The 24,276-nt window shown below is 42.2% G+C and overlaps 1 protein-coding gene across 2 annotated transcripts in view; it reads right to left on the bottom strand.

The window, feature by feature from the left end:
- PLD2 (phospholipase D2) overlaps positions 1 to 24,276 on the bottom strand; it is a 63,088-nt gene that overhangs the window by 32,040 nt on the left and 6,772 nt on the right. For both annotated transcript variants that reach the window (XM_067469635.1, XM_067469634.1), the window contains exons 4-10: positions 16,525 to 16,667; positions 10,298 to 10,409; positions 7,018 to 7,083; positions 6,804 to 6,862; positions 6,442 to 6,534; positions 3,247 to 3,399; positions 2,843 to 3,076 (exon numbers count right to left, since the gene is read on the bottom strand). In XM_067469635.1, the coding sequence (XP_067325736.1) occupies positions 2,843 to 3,076; positions 3,247 to 3,399; positions 6,442 to 6,534; positions 6,804 to 6,862; positions 7,018 to 7,083; positions 10,298 to 10,409; positions 16,525 to 16,667 (860 nt within the window). The remainder of the gene's footprint in view (positions 1 to 2,842; positions 3,077 to 3,246; positions 3,400 to 6,441; positions 6,535 to 6,803; positions 6,863 to 7,017; positions 7,084 to 10,297; positions 10,410 to 16,524; positions 16,668 to 24,276) is intronic.

Raw genomic sequence — 24,276 nt, 5'->3', positions numbered from 1 at the left:
CTTGCATAGAGAATGCCTGGGCTAGCCCTGGCTAAATGGGAGGAAGGGGCACTGTGGGGTCCCTGGAGGCCATCTATCCCACCCTCCCCACTGCTTCATAACTGGGTCCCAATCAGGCACATGAGTTCAGAGGCCCCTTGCATAGAGAATGCCTGGGCTAGCCCTGGCTAAATGGGAGGAAGGGGCACTGTGGGGTCCCTGGAGGCCATCTATCCCACCCTCCCCACTGCTTCATAACTGGGTCCCAATCAGGCACATGAGTTCAGAGGCCCCTTGCATAGAGAATGCCTGGGCTAGCCCTGGCTAAATGGGAGGAAGGGGCACTGTGGGGTCCCTGGAGGCCATCTATCCCACCCTGCCCACCGCTTCATAACTGGGTCACAATGAGGCACATGAGTCCAGAGGCCCCTTGCATAGAGAATGCCTGGGCTAGCCCTGGCTAAATGGGAGGAAGGGGCACTGTGGGGTCCCTGGAGGCCATCTATCCCACCCTGCCCACCGCTTCATAACTGGGTCCCAATCAGGCACATGAGTTCAGAGGCCCCTTGCATAGAGAATGCCTGGGCTAGCCCTGGCTAAATGGGAGGAAGGGGCACTGTGGGGTCCCTGGAGGCCATCTATCCCACCCTCCCCACTGCTTCATAACTGGGTCCCAATCAGGCACATGAGTTCAGAGGCCCCTTGCATAGAGAATGCCTGGGCTAGCCCTGGCTAAATGGGAGGAAGGGGCACTGTGGGGTCCCTGGAGGCCATCTATCCCACCCTGCCCACCGCTTCATAACTGGGTCACAATGAGGCACATGAGTCCAGAGGCCCCTTGCATAGAGAATGCCTGGGCTAGCCCTGGCTAAATGGGAGGAAGGGGCACTGTGGGGTCCCTGGAGGCCATCTATTCCACCCTGCCCACCGCTTCATAACTGGGTCACAATGAGGCGCATGAGTTCAGAGGCCCCTTGCATAGAGAATGCCTGGGCTAGCCCTGGCTAAATGGGAGGAAGGGGCACTGTGGGGTCCCTGGAGGCCATCTATCCCACCCTCCCCACCGCTTCATAACTGGGTCCCAATCAGGCACATGAGTTCAGAGGCCCCTTGCATAGAGAATGCCTGGGCTAGCCCTGGCTAAATGGGAGGAAGGGGCACTGTGGGGTCCCTGGAGGCCATCTATCCCACCCTCCCCACTGCTTCATAACTGGGTCCCAATCAGGCACATGAGTTCAGAGGCCCCTTGCATAGAGAATGCCTGGGTTAAGCCTGGATAAATGGGAGGAAGGGGCACTGTGGGGTCCCTGGAGGCCATCTATCCCACCCTGCCCACCGCTTCATAACTGGGTCCCAATGAGGCGCATGAGTCCAGAGGCCCCTTGCATAGAGAATGCCTGGGCTAGCCCTGGCTAAATGGGAGGAAGGGGCACTGTGGGGTCCCTGGAGGCCATCTATCCCACCCTCCCCACCGCTTCATAACTGGGTCCCAATCAGGCACATGAGTTCAGAGGCCCCTTGCATAGAGAATGCCTGGGTTAAGCCTGGATAAATGGGAGGAAGGGGCACTATGGGGTCCCTGGAGGCCATCTATCCCACCCTGCCCACCGCTTCATAACTGGGTCACAATGAGGCGCATGAGTCCAGAGGCCCCTTGCATAGAGAATGCCTGGGCTAGCCCTGGCTAAATGGGAGGAAGGGGCACTGTGGGGTCCCTGGAGGCCATCTATCCCACCCTGCCCACCGCTTCATAACTGGGTCACAATGAGGCGCATGAGTCCAGAGGCCCCTTGCATAGAGAATGCCTGGGCTAGCCCTGGCTAAATGGGAGGAAGGGGCACTGTGGGGTCCCTGGAGGCCATCTATCCCACCCTCCCCACCGCTTCATAACTGGGTCCCAATCAGGCACATGAGTTCAGAGGCCCCTTGCATAGAGAATGCCTGGGCTAGCCCTGGCTAAATGGGAGGAAGGGGCACTGTGGGGTCCCTGGAGGCCATCTATCCCACCCTGCCCACTGCTTCATAACTGGGTCCCAATCAGGCGCATGAGTCCAGAGCCCCCTTGCGTAGAGAATGCCTGGGCTAGCCCTGGCTAAATGGGAGGAAGGGGCACTGTGGGGTCCCTGGAGGCCATCTATCCCACCCTCCCCATTGCTTCATAACTGGGTCCCAATCAGGCGCATGAGTCCAGAGCCCCCTTGCGTAGAGAATGCCTGGGCTAGCCCTGGATAAATGAGAGGAAGGGACACTGTGGGGTCCCTGGAGGCCATCTATCCCACCCTGCCCACTGCTTCATAACTGGGTCCCAATCAGGCGCATGAGTCCAGAGCCCCCTTGCGTAGAGAATGCCTGGGCTAGCCCTGGATAAATGGGAGGAAGGGGCACTGTGGGGTCCCTGGAGGCCATCTATCCCACCCTCCCCACTGCTTCATAACTGGGTCCCAATCAGGTACATGAGTCCAGAAGCCTCTTGTATAGAGAATGCCTGGGTTAGCCCTGGCTAAATGGGAGGAAGGGGTGCTGTGGGGTCCCTGGAGGCCATCTATCCCACCCTGCCCACTGCTTCATAACTGGGTCCCAATCAGGCGCATGAGTCCAGAGTCCCCTTGCAAAGAGAATGCCTGGACTAGCCCTGGATAAATGGGAGGAAGGGGCACTGTGGGGTCCCTGGAGGCCATCTATCCCACCCTGCCCACTGCTTAATAACTGGGTCCCAATCAGGCGCATGAGTCCAGAAGCCCCTTGCATAGAGAATGCCTGGATAAATGGGAGTAAGGGGCCTCTGTACTCATGCACCTGATTGGGGCCCCTGTAGGGTCCCTGGAGGCCATCTATCCCACCCACCCGCCCTCGAGGGGCTCACCACCAGTCGGTGATGAAGATCTCCTCCTTGGCCCGTGTCAGGGCGTCGGCCACGGCGGCGAAATACCCGTCCCCGTTGACGAACCATCGGGCGGGGGTCTCCTTGCGGAGGGGGGAGAAGCTGTCGTGGCGGTGCAGGCGCAGGAAGTCGCGCCCCTTGCCCCGGGCCAGCTCGGAGATCTCCTGGCACCACCAGAGCGCCTGCCGGTAGCTGCTGCACTTCAGGATCAGAGACCTGTGGGGCCACACAGAGGGGTTGGGACCCCCAGAGGACACCCAGCCTGGCCCCTTTCCCTCCAACTATCAGGAATTGTGGGAGTTGTAGTCCAAAACACCTGGAGGGAGGGCCCAATTGGCCCAGGCCTGTCTATACACAGACTGGACCTTAAGGTGAAAATACCTGACCTGCAGGTGTTGTCCACGCGGACCCCGTGCTTGGTCTCGGCGGCCTTCAGCCCCGCCTGGATCTGGAACCCGGTATCGAAAAGCAGGACGAAGGAGATGGAACCCGACTCGGGCCTCAGGTACAGCAGGAAGGAGTCCTTCACCACCAGCCACCTGCAAAGGGAACCCCAAAGGCCACCCAGTCCAGCTCAGTCCAGAGAGGCAGGGAGGCACAAGACAAGCCCTCCAGACAGGTGGCCACCCTGCCTCTGCTGTTTTTTTTTAATGATAGAGCCAATTAGGAAATGACATTGATAACCCAGGAACAAAATTGTGTTACATAGCATTATTACTTTCATATGTATCACATATTATAATTATATATTTATATATTATCTCATATAATTATAATAATATTCTATTATATTATATTCAACACAAATATAATATTATAATACTATATTTATATATTATCTGATATATTTAAAATAATGTTATATTATATTATATTTAACACAAATATAATATTATAATTATATATTTATATATTATCTGATATAATTATAATAATGTTCTATTATATATAACACAAATATAGTATAATTATATATTTATATATTATCTGATATAATTATAATAATGTTATATTATATTATATTCACCACAAATATAAAATTATAATAATATATTTATATATTATCTGATATAATTATAATAATGTTATATTATATTATATTATATTTAACACAAATATAATATTATAATTATATATTTATATATTATCTGATATAATTATATTAATGTTCTATTATATTATATTATATTATATTATATTATATTCAACACAAATATAATATTATAATTATATATTTATATATTATCTGATATAATTATAATAATGTATATTTATATATTATCTGATATAATTATAATAATGTTATATTATATTATATTTAACACAAATATAATATTATAATTATATATTTATATATTATCTGATATAATTATAATAATGTTCTATTATATTATATTATATTATATTATATTCAACACAAATATAATATTATAATTATATATTTATATATTATCTGATATAATTATAACAATGTTATATTATATTACATTTAACACAAATATAATATTATAATTATATATTTATATATTATCTGATATTATTATATTAATGTTATATTATATTACATTTAACACAAATATAATATAATATAATATAATATAATATAATATAATATAATATAATATAATATAAATGTCCCTCCTGGAAAAGCAAAGTTTTGGCAGTCTAACAAACTCTTCCCATGTTTTTTTTTTAATGATAGAACCAATTAGGAAATGACACTGAAAAATATAATTATATAATTATATATTATCTGATATAATTATAATAATGTTATATTATATTATATATAATACAAATATAACATTATATTATATTATATTATATTGTATTGTATTGTAATGTAATGTAATGTAATGTATTATTTATTTATTTATTTATTTGATGCACTTATTAACCGCCATTCTCAGCCCATAAGGGCGACTCATGGCGGTGTACAGTACACATAAAAGACAATTACAAAAAGCCAGTTTCAACAACATATAAACTAACAACAATTACAGACTACACTAAAAATCCGCTTCGTCTCATAGTGGAATCATAACCAGTCTCATATTCCTTGTTCCATTCCAGTTCTCTTTACCGTAATGTTTAGCACTTAATTAAATGCCCTCTCGAACAGCCATGTCTTAAGGCTTTTTCGAAAGGACATGAGGGAGGGCGCCTGTCTGATGTGTGCAGGGAGAGTGTTCCACAGCCGGGGGGCCACCACCGAGAAGGCCCTCTCCCTCGTCCCCGCCAGACGTGCCTGTGAGGCAGGCGGGATCGAGAGAAGGGCCTCCCCAGACGATCTCAAGGTCCTCGTGTAATGTAATATAATATAATATAATGTCCTTCCTGGAAAAGCAAAGTTTTGGCAGTCTAACAAACTTTTCCCATGTTTTTTTAATGATAGAACCAATTAGGAAATGACATTGATATCCCAGGAACAAAATTGTGCTCCATAGTATTATTACTATTATATGTATCATATATTATAATTATATATTTATATATTATCTGATATAACTATAATAATGTTCTATTATATTATATGTAATACAAATATAATATAATATAATATAATATAATATAATATAATATAATATATGTCCCTCCTGGAAAAGCAAAGTTTTGGCAGTCTAACAAACTCTTCCCATGTTCAATGTATTGTCGAAGGCTTTCATGGCCGGAATCACTGGGTTGTTGTAGGTTTTTTGGGCTATATGACCGTGTTCTAAAGGCATTTTTCTCTTGACATTTTGCCTGCATCTATGGCAAGCATCCTCAGAGGTAGTACATACTTCTGAGGTATTATATACCTCAGAGGTATATAATATAATATAATGTCCCTCCTGGAAAAGCAAAGTTTTGGCAGTCTAACAAACTTTTCCCATGTTTTTTTAATGATAGAGCCAATTAGGAAATGACACCATTGATAACCCAGGAACAAAATTGTGCTACATAGTATTACTACTATTATATGTATCATATATTATAATTATATATTTATATATTATCTGATATAACTATAATAATGTTCTATTCTATTATATTTAATACAAATATAATATAATTATATATTTATATATTATCTGATATAATTATAATAATGTTCTATTATATTATATTTAATACAAATATAATAATATATTATATTATATTATATTATAATATAATATAATATAATAATGTCCCTCCTGGAAAAGCAAAGTTTTGGCAGTCTAACAAACTTTTCCCATGTTCAATGTATTGTCGAAGTCTTTCATGGCCGGAATCACTGGGTTGTTGTAGGTTTTTTTGGGCTGTATGGCCATGGTCTAGAGGCATTCTCTCCTGACGTTTCGCCTGCATCTATGGCAAGCATCCTCAGAGGTATTATATACCTCAGAGGTATATAATATAATATAATGTCCCTCCTGGAAAAGCAAAGTTTTGGCAGTCTAACAAACTTTTCCCATGTTTTTTTAATGATAGAGTCAATTAGGAAATGACACCATTGATAACCCAGAAACAAAAGTTGTGTTAAATAGTGAACTTGAACATTTCCATATTGTATGTGTCAACCTATATGTACTTTTTGCTTGACCACTGGGACTGACCTCTTGGACCACCGGTAGCAGATCTGGTGACGTCCGGCGCAGTTCAGGCCCTGGACCCGGTGCCCTCCGGACCGCTTGAGGATCATGCCTTCCCTGCAGGACGGAGGAAGAGTGGGAGCAGAACTGAATGAACATGTATTATTGGGGTCTGGCTAAGGGTCTACGCAGGCCTGGCAAGACTGAAGACCCCACCCTGTAATTGAAACCCAAATAACCAAGAGAAATCCCTAAACTACAAAGTATTGCACTGCACGATGACAGGCACACAAACAGTAAACACACAGTTCTGGAAGAAGAAAGGCAGGCCTCCCCACAAAAGAAGAGGGGAGGGCTGATAGCCCCCTGCCCCCCTGAAAACTCACAGGCCTTTGGGACCCAGGTCCGGGATGAAGGAGAGCGGGCTCACGTCCAGGAACTCGGTCTAAAGAGCAGGGAGAAAAAAAGAGGGATTAATGGGAGGGTCCAGAGAAAGGGGGGGTCAGGATAACCACACATTAATTCAGGAGGGGAGACCCCCAGAATGCCCCCCCCCACACCCGCCAATCTTCCCTCCCAAGGAATTCAGAAGGTCATTACCAGAGCGTGGTGGTCCCGGTAGAAGCTGGACCCCAAAAGGGTGTTGAGGTACTCCTCCAGGTGTTTCTGTGGGGGAGGAAAGGGGGGGGGGCTAATCAGCACCAAATTTGGGGGGGGGGATCTTCCTCACCCAGTCTTCCTTCTCCTCCTCTTCCTCCATTCTTTCTCTTCTCTCCAACCAGCACTCAGCCAACCCCATTCTGCCCCCATTGTTTTGCAATAGCTATACTGTGCTATGCTAATAATATAACATAATGTAATATACTATATTGCATATACATATATTTATAATATTATAATGTATTGCAATATAATACTAATAATATGCTGTTATAATTATATATTTATATGACATGTAATATTACTAACAATATTACAGTGTAATATTGTATCACAATATAGTAATATTTAATACTGATATTGTACTATGCCTTACTTACTTACTTACTTACTTACTTAGGCGATCCCTCGTTGGACGAGTAAGATGGTCTTCCATTATGGATTTCCCTGTGGGTCCGTAGGTGGCTGTGGAGCCCTATTCTTGCTCTGCATCTTCTTCCGCAGTGAGGAGGGCATTGGTTTCCAGGTGGAAGGCGTTCCCGGTCGGGGTTGGCTTGACGCGCCTTCCTCCTGGCACGTTTCTCTCTTTCACCCTCCACTCGTGCCTCCTCGAATTCTGCAGCACTGCTGGTCACAGCTGTCCTCCAGCTGGAGCGCTCAAGGGCCAGGGCTTCCCAGTTCTCGGTGTCTATGCCAGAGTTTTTAAGGTTGGCTTTCAGCCCATCTTTAAATCTCTTTTCCTGCCCACCAACGTTCCGTTTTCCGTTCTTAAGTTCGGAGTAGAGCAACTGCTTTGGGAGACGGTGGTCAGGCATCCGGACAACGTGGCCGGCCCAGCGGAGTTGATGTTGGAGGACCATCGCTTCAATGCTGGTGGTCTTTGCTTCTTCCAGCACACTGACGTTTGTCCGCTTGTCTTCCCAGGAGATTTGCAGGATTTTCCGGAGGCAGCGCTGATGGAATCGTTCCAGGAGTTGCATATGACGTCTGTAGACTGTCCACGTCTCACAGGCATATAGCAGGGTTGGGAGGACAATGGCTTTATAGACAAGCACCTTGGTCTCCCTACGGATGTCCCGGTCCTCAAACACTCTTTGCTTCATTCTGGAAAATGCTGCACTTGCAGAGCTCAGGCGGTGTTGTATTTCGGCATCGATGTTGACTTTGGTGGAGAGGTGGCTGCCAAGGTAGCGGAAATGGTCCACATTTTCTAATGTTACACCATTAAGCTGTATTACTGGCATTGGAGAGGGATTGGCTTGTGACTGCTGGAACAGCACCTTGGTTTTCTCAATGTTCAGTGACAGGCCGAGCTTCTCATATGCTTCTGCGAAGGTGTTTAGAGTGGCTTGTAGATCTTCTTCTGAATGCGCACAGACGACATTGTCATCAGCATACTGGAGTTCTATAACAGATGTTGTTGTAACCTTGGTTTTGGCTTTCAGTCTGCTGAGGTTGAATAGCTTGCCGTCTGTCCGATAGATTATTTCCACTCCGGTGGGAAGCTTCCCATCAACAAGGTGAAGTATCATAGCGATGAAGATGGAGAATAGAGTCGGGGCGATAACACATCCCTGTTTGACACCGGATTCCACCTTAAATGGGTCACTTTGGGAGCCACTGCTGTCCAAAACTGTTGCCATCATGTCATCATGGAGGAGCCGCAGGATGTTCGCCAATAATATAATATAATATGTAATATACTATATTGCATATACATATATTTATAATATTATAATGTATTGCAATATAATACTAATAATATGCTATCATAATTATATATTTATATGACATGTAATATTACTAATAATATTACAATATAATGGTGTAGTCCAATATAATAATATTTAATACTGATATTGTACTATGCCAATAATATAATATAATATGTAATATACTATATTGCATATACATATATTTATAATATTATAATGTATTGCAATATAATACTAATAATATGCTATCATAATTATATATTTATATGACATGTAATATTACTAATAATATTACAATATAATGGTGTAGTCCAATATAATAATATTTAATACTGATATTGTACTATGCCAATAATATAATATAATATGTAATCTACTATATTGCATAAACATATATTTATAATATTACAATGTAATGCAATATAATACTAATAATATGCTATTATAATTATATATTTATATTACATGTAATATTACTAAAAATATTACAGTGTAATGTTGTAGTCCAATATAGTAATATTTATTACTGATATTGTACTATGCTAATAATATAATATAATATGTAATCTACTATATTGTATATACATATATTTACAATATTATAATGTATTGCAATATAATACTAATAATATGCTGTTAGAATTATATATTTATATTACATGTAATGTTACTAATAATATGGGGTAGTCCAATATAGTAATATTTAATACTGATATTGTACTATGCTAATAATATAATATAATATGTAATATACTACATTGCATATACATATATTTATAATATTACAATGTAATGCAATATAATACTAATAATAAGGTCTTATAATTATATATTTATATTACATGTAATGTTACTAATAATATGGTGTAGTCCAATATAGTAATATTTAATACTGATATTGTACTATGCTAATAATATAATATGTAATATACTATATTGTATATACATATATTTATAATAGTATAATGTAATGCAATATATTACTAATAATATGCTATTATAGTTATATATTTATATGACATGTAAGGTTACTAATAATATTACAGTGTAATGGTGTAGCACAATATTGCAATATAATACTAATAATATGCTGTTATAATAATATATTTATATTACATGTAATATTACTAATAATATTACAATATAATGGTGTAGTCCAATATAGTAATATTTAATACTGATATTGTACTATGCTAATAATAATATTGTATGTATATATATCTTGTCAGCTGCTCTGAGTCCCCTTCGGGATGAGAAGGGCGGCAAATAAATGTCATAAATAAATAATTAATAAATACATGGCCCCCCAATGCAAATGTAAACAAAAGGCTCCCAAAAACAGAAGTGTAGCCGCAACTCCTGCAGCTGCCAGAAGGAGGCGCACTTGCATTGCTCCCAATGGAAAAGACCCCCCTCTGCTTGGACTCTCCAGTCTTTATTTATTTATCTATCCTGACTCCATTCAAACATGCAAGTGTAGAAATATACCTGCAGGAAGTGGATACCTGTTTGCTGGAAGGGCGCCGGGACACTTCACCCCCACTTCCTCCTCCTCCATGGGGCAGAGAGGGCAGCCCCAGACTCACTCCTTCTGGAGGAGAACCATGAGCAGAGAACCTGCAAAAGCAGCAACCGAGTCAGACCAAAGCAGCGTCTACACCAGTGGTTCTCAACCTTTTTAATGCCATGACCCCTAAATACAGTTCCTCGTGTTGTGGTGACCCCCAACCATATTTTTGTTGCTACGTCTTAATTGTAAATGTCACAAAGGACGACCACCTCACCCGCCTCAGAGGAAACCTGCTACAAAACAGGAGCTTTTTTGTTGAGTTCCAGGGCCAGAGAAGCAGAAGAACAGCCTGCCTCAGGGGAGCGTGCTTGCTCCATCCATGTTCAACATCCACACAAATGACCAGCCATTGCCAGAAGGGACAGAGAGCTTCATCTATGCTGACGATTGTGCCATCACCACTCAAGGAAATCAGCTACAGAACAGGAGCTTTTTTGTTGAGTTCGAGGGCCAGAGAAGCAGATGGCGGAAACAGAAGAACGGCCTGCCTCAGGGGAGCGTGCTTGCTCCATCCATGGTCAACATCTACACAAATCACCAGCCACTGCCAGAAGGGACAGAGAGCTTCATCTATGCTGATGATCGTGCCATCACCGCTCAAGCAGGGAGCTTTGAGATGGTAGAACGGAAGCTCTCCAAAGCTCTAGGTGCTCTTACTGCCTATTACAGGGAAAACCAGCTGATCCCTAATCCACCTAAAACACAGACATGTGCCTTTCATCTCAAGAACAGACAAGCATCCCGAGCTCTGAGGATTATCACCTGGGAAGGAATCTCACTGGAGGATTGCAAGACACCCAAATGCCTGGGAGTCACTCTGGGCCGTGCTCTTACCTACAAGAAGCACCGCCTGAACATCAAGCAAAAAGTGGACGCTAGAAACAACATCATACGAAAGCTGACTGGCACAACCTGGGGATCACAACCAGACACAGTGAAGACATCTGCCCTTGCGTTATGTTACTCTGCTGCTGAGTATGCATGCCCAGTGTGGAACACATCTCACCACGCTAAAACAGTGGATGTGGCTCTTAATGAGACATGCCGCATTATCACGGGTTGTCTGCGCCTTACACCACTGGAGAAATTACACTGCTTAGCCGGTATTGCACCACCTGACATCCGCCGGGAAGTAGCAGCCAATAGTGAAAGGACCAAGGCAGAGACATCTCCAGCCCATCCCCTGTTTGGGTATCAGCCAGCACGTCAACGACTTAAATCCAGACATAGTTTTCTAAGATCTACAGAGACACTTGCTGGAACACCCCAGCAAGCGAGAGTCCAAAAGTGGCAGGCTCAAACCCATGGCTGATACCAGATGAGAGACTCCCCCCTGGGCACACAGAAGACGGGGTGACTTGGAAGGCGCTGAACAGACTGCTCTCAGGCACCACGAGATGCAGAGCCAACCACAAGAAATGGGGTCACAAAGTGGAATCCTCAACATGCGAGTGCGGAGAAGAGCAAACCACTGACCACCTGCTGAATTGTAATGTAAACATCTGACATGCAGGATGTATTTCCATTGTTACAAATTGAACATATATTGTCGAAGGCTTTCATGGCCGGAATCACTGGGTTGTTGTAGGGTTTTCCGGGCTATATGGACTCTAGAACATGGCCGTATAGCCCAGAAAAACCTACAACAACCCAAATTGAACATAATTAAAGCATAGTGATTAATGATACGGACAATGGATGAAGGGATTCGCGACCCCCGGAAAATGGCCCAACGACCCCCTTGGGGGTCGCGACCCCCAGGTTGAGAACCGCTCGTCTACACTCAGGAATTGATGCAGTTTGGCACCACTTTGGTGACCAAATGAGTCCTGGGAATTTTCCCCCAGATCTTCAGCCTTGCCCAATCCTTATGTGTCCGTAGCATTGAGCCAAGGCAGTGCAAGTGGCACCAAACTGCATCCGTCCTACAGTGCAGACGCACCCAGACTGAAAAAAAAATCTCTTGTTCCTGGTTTGAAAGTCTTATTTCCTGTTTATTGATGCAGCCCTTCCTTTGAAAATAGTATTTCTACTCCAGAAACATAATTTTTGTGGCACAAAATATGCCGAATTGGTTGAGACTCTATGAGACATTCATGGCAAAGCTAGAGCAAAATGTGCTTTAGCAGGCGAAACGTCAGGAGAGAATGCTTCTGGAACATGGCCAGGCAGCCCGAAAAACTTACAGCAAACTAAATATAATAGTAGTAATACTATGTAACACATTTTTTCTATCATTTCTTAATTGGTTCCACCATAAAAACATGGGGGAAGTGTATTAAACTGCACAAACTTTGACTCATTCAGCCACCAAAGTGGTGCCAAACTGCATCAATTCCTGAGTGTAGACCAGCGGTTCTCAACCTGGGGGTCGCAACCCCCAAGGGGGTTGTTGGGCCATTTTCCAGGGGTCGTTGTCCCTCCCACAAAAACAAAGATTGTGCAATTTAATACACTTCCGCCATGTTTTTATGGTGGAACCCATTAGGAAATGACATTGACAACCTAGGAACGAAAATTGTGTTACAGACTATTATTGTTGTTATTGTTGTTCATTCGTTCAGTCGTCTCCGACTCTTCGTGACCTCATGGACCAGCCCACACCAGAGCTCCCTGTCAGCCGTCACCACCCCCAGCTCCTTCAAGGTCAGTCCAGTCCCTTCAAGGCTATTATTATTATTATTATTATTATTCAATACTATTATTACGATTATATTTATTATATAATTATACATTATCTAATGTAATTATAAGATAATGATATAATATATATATAATATATATAATAAACATAATTATAATAACATCATATAATGTGCTGGAGGGGGTGTGTCTCCCCCACAGAAGCAATGTTTTTGCAGTCTAACAAACTTTTTCCATGTATTTTTAATGATAGAACCAATTAGGAAATGACATTTGGAACCTAGGAACAAAAATTGTGTTACAGACTATTATTACGATTACATTTATTATATAATTATACATTATCTAATGTCATTATAAGATAATGATTATATATATAAGATTATATATATAAGACATTATCTAATGTCTTATAATGACATTAGATAATGTATAATTATATAATAAATGTAATCGTAATAATAGTCTGTAACACAATTTTCGTTCCTGGGTTGTCAATGTCATTTCCTAATGGGTTCCACCATAAAAACATGGCAGAAGTGTATTAAATTGCACAATCTTTGTTTTTGTGGGAGGGACAACGACCCCCGGAAAATGGCCCAACAACCCCCTTGGGGGTCGTGACCCCCAGGTTGAGAACCGCTGGTCTACACTCAGGAATTGATGCAGTTTGGCACCACTTTGGTGGTATATAAACATTTTTAATGATAGAACCAATTAGGAATTGACATTTAGAACCTAGGAACAAAAATTGTGTTACTTATTATTGTTATTACTATTAGTATTATCTATATATGTAAAAATGCTCTGTGCATAATGAGTACCTTAAAAACAAAAGAACCAATGAACGAAATCACAAATGTCTCACAACACAAGGAGTGACCATCACTCAAAAAATTATGACTTTGTCACTTGGGAGTTGTAGTTGCTGGAATTTATAGTTCACCTACAATCAAAGAGCATTCTGAACTCCACCAATGATGGAATTGAACCAAACTTGGTACACAGGACTCCCATGACCAATAGAAAATACTGGGTTTGGTGGGCATTGACCTTGAGTTTGGGAGTTGTAGTTCACCCACATCCAGAGAGCACTGTGGACTCAAACAGTGATGGATCTGGACCAAACTTTGCATGAATATTCCATATGCCCAAATATGAACACAGATGGAGTTTAAGGGAAATAGACCTTGACATTTGGGAGTTGTAGTTGCTGGGATTTATAGTTCACCTACAATCAAAGAGCATTCTGAACTCCAGCAATGATGGAATTGAACCAAACGTGGCATACAGGACTTCCATGACCAACAGAACACACTGGAAGGGTTTGGTGGGCATTGACCTTGAGTTTGGGAATTGTAGTTCACCCACTTCCAGAGAGCACTGTGGACCCAAACAATGATGGATCTGGACCAAACTTGGCACAAGCACTCAATACACCCAAATATGAACACAGATGGAGGTTGGAGGAAATAGACCTTGACATTTGGGAGTTGTAGTTACTGGGATTTATAGTTCACTACAATTAAAGAGAATTCTGAAACCCACAAATGACAGAAATGGGCCAAACTTCCCACACAGAACCCCCATGACCAACAGAAAATACTTAAGGCCATCCAGTCCAACTCCCTTCACCAGGGCAAGAAAACGTAAACAAACCCCTCCTGACAAAGAGCCATCCAGCCATAGATAGAGATAGGTAGGTAGGTATGTAGATAGATAGATAGGATTCACACACAGAGAGATATAGTATCCTAGATTTGAAAGGGACCCCTAAAGAAGGACAATTATATGTTGCATGTTCCAAAGTAGGCAAACCAGACACTCTCCACAATCACACTGACAAAGAAACAGCAAGAAATACTCTTTACACACAAGCATAAATAAATTACATAGATTAGAAACCAACACTTTCTCATTACTTTATTTTCCAGATCACCAGACTGGGCCACAGCAACGCCTGGCAGGGGATGGCTAGTTATCTAATATAATTACAATATAATCATATCATATACTAGCGGTCCCCTGCCAGGCGTTGCTGTGGCCCAGTCTGGTGATCTGAAAAATAAATTAATAAGAAAGTACTGGTTTCTAATATATGTGATGTCTTTATGTTTGTGGGTAAACAGTATTTCTTGATGTTTCTTTGACAGTGTTGATGTGGAGAGTGTCTGGTTTGCCCACCCTGGAACATGCAATATGCAATTGTCCTTCTTTAGGGGTCCCTTTCAAGTCTATGGTACTATATCTCTCTCTGTGTGAATCATATCTATCTATCTATATTTATGACTGGATGGCTCTTTGTCAGGAGGGCTCTGATTATGTTTTCTTGCCCTGGTGAAGAGAGTTGGACTGGATGGCCTTAAGTATTTTGTGATGGTCATGGGGGTTCTCCGTGGGAAGTTTGGTCCAGTTCTGCCATTCATGGGGTTCATTCAGAATGGTCTTTGATTGTAGGTGAACTATAAATCCCAGTAACTACAACTCCCAAATGTCAAGGTGTATTTCCCCCAAACTCCACCAGTGTTCATATTTGGGCATATTGAGTATTCATGCCAAGTTTGGTCCAGATCCATCATTGTTTTGAGTCCACAGTGCTCTCAGAAGTAGGTGAACTACAACTCCCAAACTCAAGGTCAATGCCCACCAAACCCTTCTAGTGTTGTCTGTTGGTCATGGGAGTTCTGGTGCCAAGTTTGGTTCAATTCCATCATTGGTGGGGTTCAGAATGTTCTTTGATTGTAGGTGAACTATAAATCCCAGCAACTACAACTCCCAAACTAAGGTCAATGCCCACCAAATCCTTCCAGTATTTTCTGTTGGTCATGGGAGTTCTGTGTGCCAAGTTTGGTTCAATTCCATCATTGGTGGGGTTCAGAATGTTCTTTGATTGTAGGTCAACTATAAATCCCAGCAACTACAACTCCCAAACTAAGGTCAATGCCCACCAAATCCTTCCAGTATTTTCTGTTGGTCATGGGAGTTCTGTGTGCCAAGTTTGGTTCAATTCCATCATTGGTGGGGTTCAGAATGTTCTTTGATTGTAGGTCAACTATAAATCCCAGCAACTACAACTCCCAAACTAAGGTCAATGCCCACCAAATCCTTCCAGTATTTTCTGTTGGTCATGGGAGTTCTGTGTGCCAAGTTTGGTTCAATTCCATCATTGGTGGGGTTCAGAATGTTCTTTGACTGTAGGTGAACTATAAATCCCAGCAAGTACAACTCCCAAATGACAAAAATGATGGACACTCCTTGTGTTGTGAGATGTTTTCTTGCCAAATTTAGTGTGATTTTGTTCATTGGTTCTTTTGTTTTTAAGGTGCTCATTATGCACAGAGCATTTATATATAGATAGATAATACAAATGGTTGCAATAACACCATATATTGTGCTGCAGGGTGTCTCTGTTTTGCAAAAGCAAAGAACGAAAATTGTGTTGTATAGTGTTATTGCAACAGGATGCATGGATGCATGGATTGTGTGCATGCAAACAGGCCCTTGCCCTGGTTTCCTGACCTTGAGAGTGGGATGAAGGCCAGGAGCATGCGGTGGCGCATGAGGTCCCAGTGCAGCTCCTGGAAGTGCTTGAACTTCTTCTTCGTGGTCCAGGAGAAGGCGCCATGAGTCAAGCGCAAGGTGTACACTGTGGTTGGGCGCACCTGTAAAAGGGGGGGGGGGAGAAGAGGAGAGGAGAGGAGAGAAGCCCCCAAAATGGTCAGCCAAGGGACCCCTGCCTCCCCATCCAAAGTCATAAATGGGGTCTGGTTGTTTGCAAGCAAACCCACATCCAGCCCACCAACTCCCACATTGCAGCCCTGGATGGGGACACACTTTGCTCTGGGGCTTTGTACCACTTGTGCATTGTTGTTGTTGTTGTTGTTGTTGTGTCCCTGTTTGATCTCTTGATTGAGATGCAACACTTCTCTTTTTTCCCTGCACAGCAAAACGTGAGACACGTTACCGCTGAATAAAGAGAAGGCAAAGGACGAGCTCAGGATTTTGTATTTAAATTGTAAGCTCCTCCTCTTGGCTCATTTGCATCTCATTAAATAATAATAATAATAGGCACCAAAGGGCAAACATGAAATAAACATAAACATAAACATAAACATAAACACATAAACATAATAAACATAATAATAATAATAATAATAATAATAATAATAATAATAATGACACTGAAGGGCAAACATGAAATAAACATAATAATAATAAACATAATAATAATAATAATAATAATAATAATAATAATAATAATAATAATAGGCACTGAAGGGCCAACGTGAAATAAACATAACAACAACAACAACAACAACAATAATAATAAGCGGCACCAAAGGGCAAACATGAAATAAACATAAACAACATAAACATAAACATAAACATAAACATAATAATAATAATAATAATAATAATGGCTACCAAAGGGTAAACATGAAATAAACATAATAATAATAATATTAATAATAATAATAATGGACACCAAAGGGCAAACATGAAATAAACATAAACATAATAATAATAATAATAATAACAATAATAATAATGGGCACTAAAGGGCAAACATGAAATAAACATAATAATAATAAACATAATAATAAACATAATAATAATAATAATAATGGACACCAAAGGGTAAACATGAAAGAAACATAATAATAATAATAATAATAATAATAATAATAATAGGCACCAAAGGGCAAATATGAAATAAACATAATAATAATAATAATAATAATAATAATAATAAAAAATGGGCACCAAATGGCATAATAATAAACATAATAATAAACATAATAAACATAATAATAATAATAAACATAAACATAATAATAATAATAATAATAATAATGGGCACCAAAGGGCAAACATGAAATAAACATAAACATAAACAACAACAGCAACAACAATAACAATAAAGGGCACCAAAGGGCAGACATGAAATAAACATAAACATAAACAACAACAACAACAACAACAATAACAATAAAGGGCACCAAAGGGCAGACATGAAATAAACATAAACATAATAATAATAATAGACACCGAAGGGCAAACATGAAATAAACATAATAAACATAATAATAAACATAATAATAAACATAATAATAATAATAAACATAATAATAATAATAATAATAATAATAATAATAATAATAATAATAATAGGCATTGAAGGGCAAACGTGAAATAAACATAACAACAACAACAACAACAACAACAACAACAACAACAACAATAAAGGGCACCAAAGGGCAAACATGAAATAAACATAAACATAAACATAAACATAAACATAATAATAATAATAATAATAATAATAGGCACCAAAGGTCAAACATGAAATAAACATAATAAACATAATAATAATAAACATAAACATAAACATAATAATAATAATAATAATAATAATAATAACAACAATTATAGGCACCAAAGGGCAAACATGAAATAAACATAATAACAACAACAACAACAACAACAACAACAACAACAACAACAAGATTGCACTGTGCTTCCTGTGTATGGAGGAACAACAACAACAACAAGAACAACAACTCAATACTGCCTTTCCCCCAGTTTGAAATCCAAGGTGATTGACAGCAGGGCATATCTACACTGCCAAAGGAATGCAGTTTAACCCCATGTTGACTGCCTTGGCTCAAGGCTATGGGATCCTGGGAGTTGTAGTTTCATGAGGCCCTCTTTGGCAGAAGAGGCCCAAGGCCTTGGGAAACTCCAACTCCCAGGATTCCATAGCATTGAGCCAAGGCAGTCAAGGTGGTGCCAAAGTGCACCAGTTCTACTGTGTGGATGCAGCCCTCTCTGTTGTGGTTTCATTGGCAGGGAGAGAAGCAGAAAGTGTCACGACAGTCTGCAAAATTAAGGCATAAGCCACTGCAAGGAGATGATTCACGGGAAATCCCAACACACGCCCTCATGCACACACTCTCATGCCCACTCATGCACATGCTCTCATGCATCTGCTCTCATGCACTCTCATGCACATGCTCTCATGCATATGCTCCAATGCACTTATTACACATTCTCATGCACATGCATGCAATACTCTCATGCATACTCATGCACACACTCTCATGCACGCTCTCACTCTCTCTCTCCCATGCACATGTTCTCATGCACACTCATGCATACTTATGCACACACTCTCATGCCCACTCATGCCCACGCTCTCATGCATCTGTTCTCATGCACACTTATGGGCATGCTCTCATGCATGTGCTCTCATGCACTCTCTCATGCACATGCTCTCATGTATATGCTCCAATGCACTCATGCAATACTCTCATGCATACTCTTGCACACACTCTCATGCATACACTCTCTCTCACTCCCTCATGCACCTGTTCTCATGCACACTCATGCACATGCATGTGCTCTCATGCACACTTATGCACACACTCTCATGCACACTCATGCACTTTCTCATGCACAACCTCTCACGCATGCTTTGCTAGACTAACCCCAAGCAAACGGCAGCCTTCTCTTTTAATGACAGCCACAGTGGAATGTGGGGCTGGGGACACCGAGGCCCCTTCTACACTGCCATATAATCCAGTTCAAAGCAGATAATCTGGGTTTTATATGGCAGTGGAGAAAGGGCCTGGGCTGCCTGCAGAACAGTGCAATGGAGGAGTTGCTGTGAGTTTTCCAGACTGCCTGGCCATGTTCCAGAAGCTCATGCACATGCTCTTGTGCTCACTCATGCACACGCCCTCACGCATGTGCTCTCATGCACACTGCTCCTGACATTTCACCCACATCTGTGGCAGGCATCCTCAGAGGTTGTGAGGTGTGCTGGAAACTAGGCAAGTGGGGCTGATGTACATCCCTGTGGAGCGATGCGCAGAGTGGGAGAAAGAAAGAACTCTTGTATGTCGGAGGCGGGTGTGAAGGTTGCAATTGGACACCTTGAATGGCATAGTGGTTTTCAAGGTGTGGCTTCTTCTTGCGTGGGAGAATCCTTTGTTGGGAGCTGATTAGCTGGCTCTGATTGTCTATTGTCTGGAATTTTTCTAGTTTCCAACAGACCCCACAACCTCTGAGGATGTGGGTGAAACGTCAGGAGAGAATGCTTCTGGAACATAACAACAACATATGAAAAAGTCACAGCAACCCACTCTCATGCCCACTCATGCACACGCTCCCATGCATATGCTCCAATGCACTTATGTACACATTCTCATATACACGCATGCAATACTCACATGCATACTCTTGCACACACTCATGAACACACTCTCACTCTCTCATGCACATGTTCTCATGCACTCATGCACATGCTCTCATGCATACTTATGCACACACTCTCATGCCCACTCATGCACACGCTCTCATGCATATGCTCCAATGCACTTATGTACACATTCTCATATACACGCATGCAATACTCACATGCATACTCTTGCACACACTCATGAACACACTCTCACTCTCTCATGCACATGTTCTCATGCACTCATGCACATGCTCTCATGCATACTTATGCACACACTCTCATGCCCACTCATGCACACGCTCCCATGCATATGCTCCAATGCACTTATGTACACATTCTCATATACACGCATGCAATACTCGCATGCATACTCTTGCACACACTCATGAACACACTCTCACTCTCTCATGCACATGTTCTCATGCACTCATGCACATGCTCTCATGCATACTTATGCACACACTCTCATGCCCACTCATGCCCACGCTCCCATGCATATGCTCCAATGCACTTATGTACACATTCTCATATACACACATGCAATACTCACATGCATACTCTTGCACACACTCATGAACACACTCTCACTCTCTCATGCACATGTTCTCATGCACTCATGCACATGCTCTCATGCATACTTATGCACACACTCTCATGCCCACTCATGCACACGCTCCCATGCATATGCTCCAATGCACTTATGTACACACTGTCATGCACACTCTTGCACACATTCTCATGCACACACTCTCACTCACTCTGTCATGCCCTCATGCATGTGCTCTCATGCACACTTCTCCTGACGTTTAGCCCACATCTGTGGCATGCATCCTCAGAGGTTGTGAGGTCTGTGAGAAACGAGGCAAGTGGGGTTGATGTCCATCCCTGTGGAATGATGCCCAGAGTGGGAGAAAGAAAGAACTCTTGTCTGTCGGAGGTGGGTGTGAAGGTTGCAATTGGACACCTTGATTAGTACTGACTTTTTCAAGGTGTGGCTTCTTCTTGCGTGGGATAATCCTTTGTTGGGAGGTGATTAGCTGGCTCTGATTGTCTATTGTCTGGAATTTTTCTAGTTTCCAACAAACCCCACAACTTCTGAGGATGTCTGTTGTAGATGTGGGCGAAACGTCAGGAGAGAATGCTTCTGGAACGTGGCCATATGAAAAATTTTGAAAATGTCGTGGAACGGACTCCAGGAGAGTCCGTTCCACGACATTTTCAAAATTTTTCATATGGCCACGTTCCAGAAGCATTCTCTCCTGACGTTTTGCCCACATGCTTCTGGAACATGGCCATATGAAAAATTTTGAAAATGTCGTGGAACGGACTCCAGGAGAGTCCGTTCCACGACATTTTCAAAATTTTTCATATGGCCACGTTCCAGAAGCATTCTCTCCTGACGTTTTGCCCACATCTACAGCAGGCATCCTCAGAAGTTGTGGGGCTCTTGTTCCTTCCTTTTGTGCAAAACACAGAAAGCACCACTTTAACGTTGGAGCTGGAAAGGAATGCCAAGCACGAGAGAAGAAGGGACTTCCCGGCCAGCGTGGAAATTTCCTGTTTGGGGAAACCCGAGGCACATTGATGCGCAGGAGGAGGAGGCGCAAGGACTCACTCAAGGGCCCGCCCCACGCGTGGGAGCCTTTGCAGGGGATTTGCGCTTTTTGGCACAAGAGAGAGGACGCTCTGCCAAGCGTTGCAAAACCCGCCACGCCCGGGATTCAGACTTTCCAAAGGCTGTTGGCTCACTTCCTTTGCCGCTCTTGTGATTCCCATTATGTGACTGATTTGCTCTCTTCTTAACCATTGCAACCCAGAAACCGGTCCTGCGGTGCGGTCAGAAAACATGAGAGACAAAGGCAGAACGGAGCCCAACACAGCCCTCCTCTTCCTCTTCTTTGACATCTTTTTCTCCCTCTGTCTCCCTCTCTTCCTCCTCCTCTTGCCCTCTTTTCTTCTTTCTTCTCTTCTTCCCCCTCCTCTTCCTCTTCTCCCTTACATTTCTTTTTTCTTATTCTTCTTCCTCTTGCCTCCCCTCCTCATCCTCTTTTCACCCACCCTCCTCTTTTTCTTCACCCTCTTCTTCCCTTTTTCCTTTCTTCTCTTCTTCCCCCTCCTCTTCCTCTTCTCCCTTACATTCCTTTTTTTCTTATTCTTCTTCCTCTTGCCTCCCCTCCTCATCCTCTTTTCACCCACCCTCCTCTTTTTCTTCACCCTCTTCTTCCCTTTTTCCTTTCTTCTCTTCTTCCCCCTCCTCTTCCTCTTCTCCCTTACATTCCTTTTTTTCTTATTCTTCTTCCTCTTGCCTCCCCTCCTCATCCTCTTTTCACCCACCCTCCTCTTTTTCTTCACCCTCTTCTTCCCTTTTGCCTTTCTTCTTTTCCTTCCTTCTTCCCTTTTTCCTTTCTTCTCTTCCTCCTCCTCCTTATTTCCCCCTTTCTCCTTCTAGTTTTCTTCCTCTTCCCATCCTCTTCTCTTCTTTCTTCTCTTCCTCACCCACTTCTTCCTCTTCTCCCTTACATTCCTTTTTTTCTTATTCTTCTTCCTCTTGCCTCCCCTCCTCATCCTCTTTTCACCCACCCTCCTCTTTTTCTTCACCCTCTTCTTTTCTTTTTCCTTTTTTCTCTTCCTCACCCTCTTCTTCCTCCTTATTTCCCCCTTTCTCCTAGTCTTCTTCATCCTTTTTTCACCCATCCTCCTCTCTTTTCTCACCCTCTTCTTCCCCCTTTTCTTTCTTCTCTTCCACCTCCTCTTCCTTCTTTCTTCCTCTTTTTCCTTCTGCTCTCCTCTTCCCCCTCCTTCTTCTTCATCATTCTCTTCCTCGTGCTCCACTTGTTCCTTTCTTCTTTCCTCTCTTTCTCCTTCTAGTCTCCTTCCTCTTGCTCTCTTCCCTTTCTTTCTTTCTTCCCTTCTTTCTCCTCTTTTTCCTAAACTTTCTCTTCCTCACTCACTACTTCCTCTTCTCCCTTATATTCCTTTTTCCTATTATTATTATTGTTTCTATTATTCTTTCTTCTTCCTCCTCCTCCTCTTCTTCCTACTCTTCCTCCTCCTTCTCCTCTACTTCCTTTCCTATTCTTCTTCTTCCTCTTGCCCCCTCTTCATCCTCTTTTCACCCACCCTCCTCCTTTTCTTCACCTCTCTTTCCATTCCCTCTTCTTCCTATTTTTTCTCCTTCCCTTCTTCTTTCCTCTTTCTCCTTCTAGTTTTCTTCCTCTTGCTCTCTTCCCTTTCTTTATTTCTTCTCTTCTTTCTCCTACTCTTTCTCTTCCTCACTCACTTCTTCCTCTTCTCCATTATATTCCTTTTTCCTATTATTATTATTATTATTATTATTATTTATATTATTCTTTCTTCTTGCCCTCCTTCTCTTCTACTTTCTTCACCTCTATCTCCTTCTCTTCTTCCTACTCTTCCTCTTCTCCCTTATATTTCTTTTTTTCCTATTCTTCTTCATCCTCTTTTCACCCACCCTCTTCTCTTTTCCCACCCTCTTCTTCCCCCTTTTCTTTCTTCGCTTCCACCTCCTCTTCCTCCTTTCCTCCTCTTTTTCCTTCTGCTCTCCTCTTCCCCCTCCTTCTTCCTCATCATTCTCTTCTTCCTGCTCCACTTTTTGCTTTCTTCTCTTCTTTCCTCTCTTTCTCCTTCTAGCCTTCTCCCTCTTGTTCTCTTCCCTTCCTTTCTTCTCTTCTTTCTCCTCTTCTTCCTATTCCCCCTCTTTCACACCCACTTCTTCCTCTATATTCCTTTTTCCTATTCTTCTTCTCCCTCTTGCCCCCTCTTCATCCTCTTTTCACCCACCTTCCTCTTTTTCTTCACCCTCTCTTTCCTTTCCCTCCTCCTCTTTTTCCTCCTCTTCTTCTTTCCTCTCTTTCTCCTTCTAATCCTCTTCCTCTTTCCCGTCTCTTCTCTTCCTCCTTCCTTTTCCATTTCCTCCTATTCTTTATCCTCCTCCTTCTCTTCTTCCTCACCCTCTTTGTCTTCTTTCCCTGTATCTTTCTCCTCTTTCTCCTCCTATTCTTCTTCCT

This window comes from Anolis sagrei, chromosome 6 (genome assembly GCF_037176765.1).
Source record: "Anolis sagrei isolate rAnoSag1 chromosome 6, rAnoSag1.mat, whole genome shotgun sequence".
NCBI classification, from domain to species: Eukaryota; Metazoa; Chordata; class Lepidosauria; order Squamata; family Dactyloidae; genus Anolis; species Anolis sagrei.
Note: the sequence above shows the minus strand (reverse complement) of the source record. Positions and strands in the feature narration are given on the sequence as shown.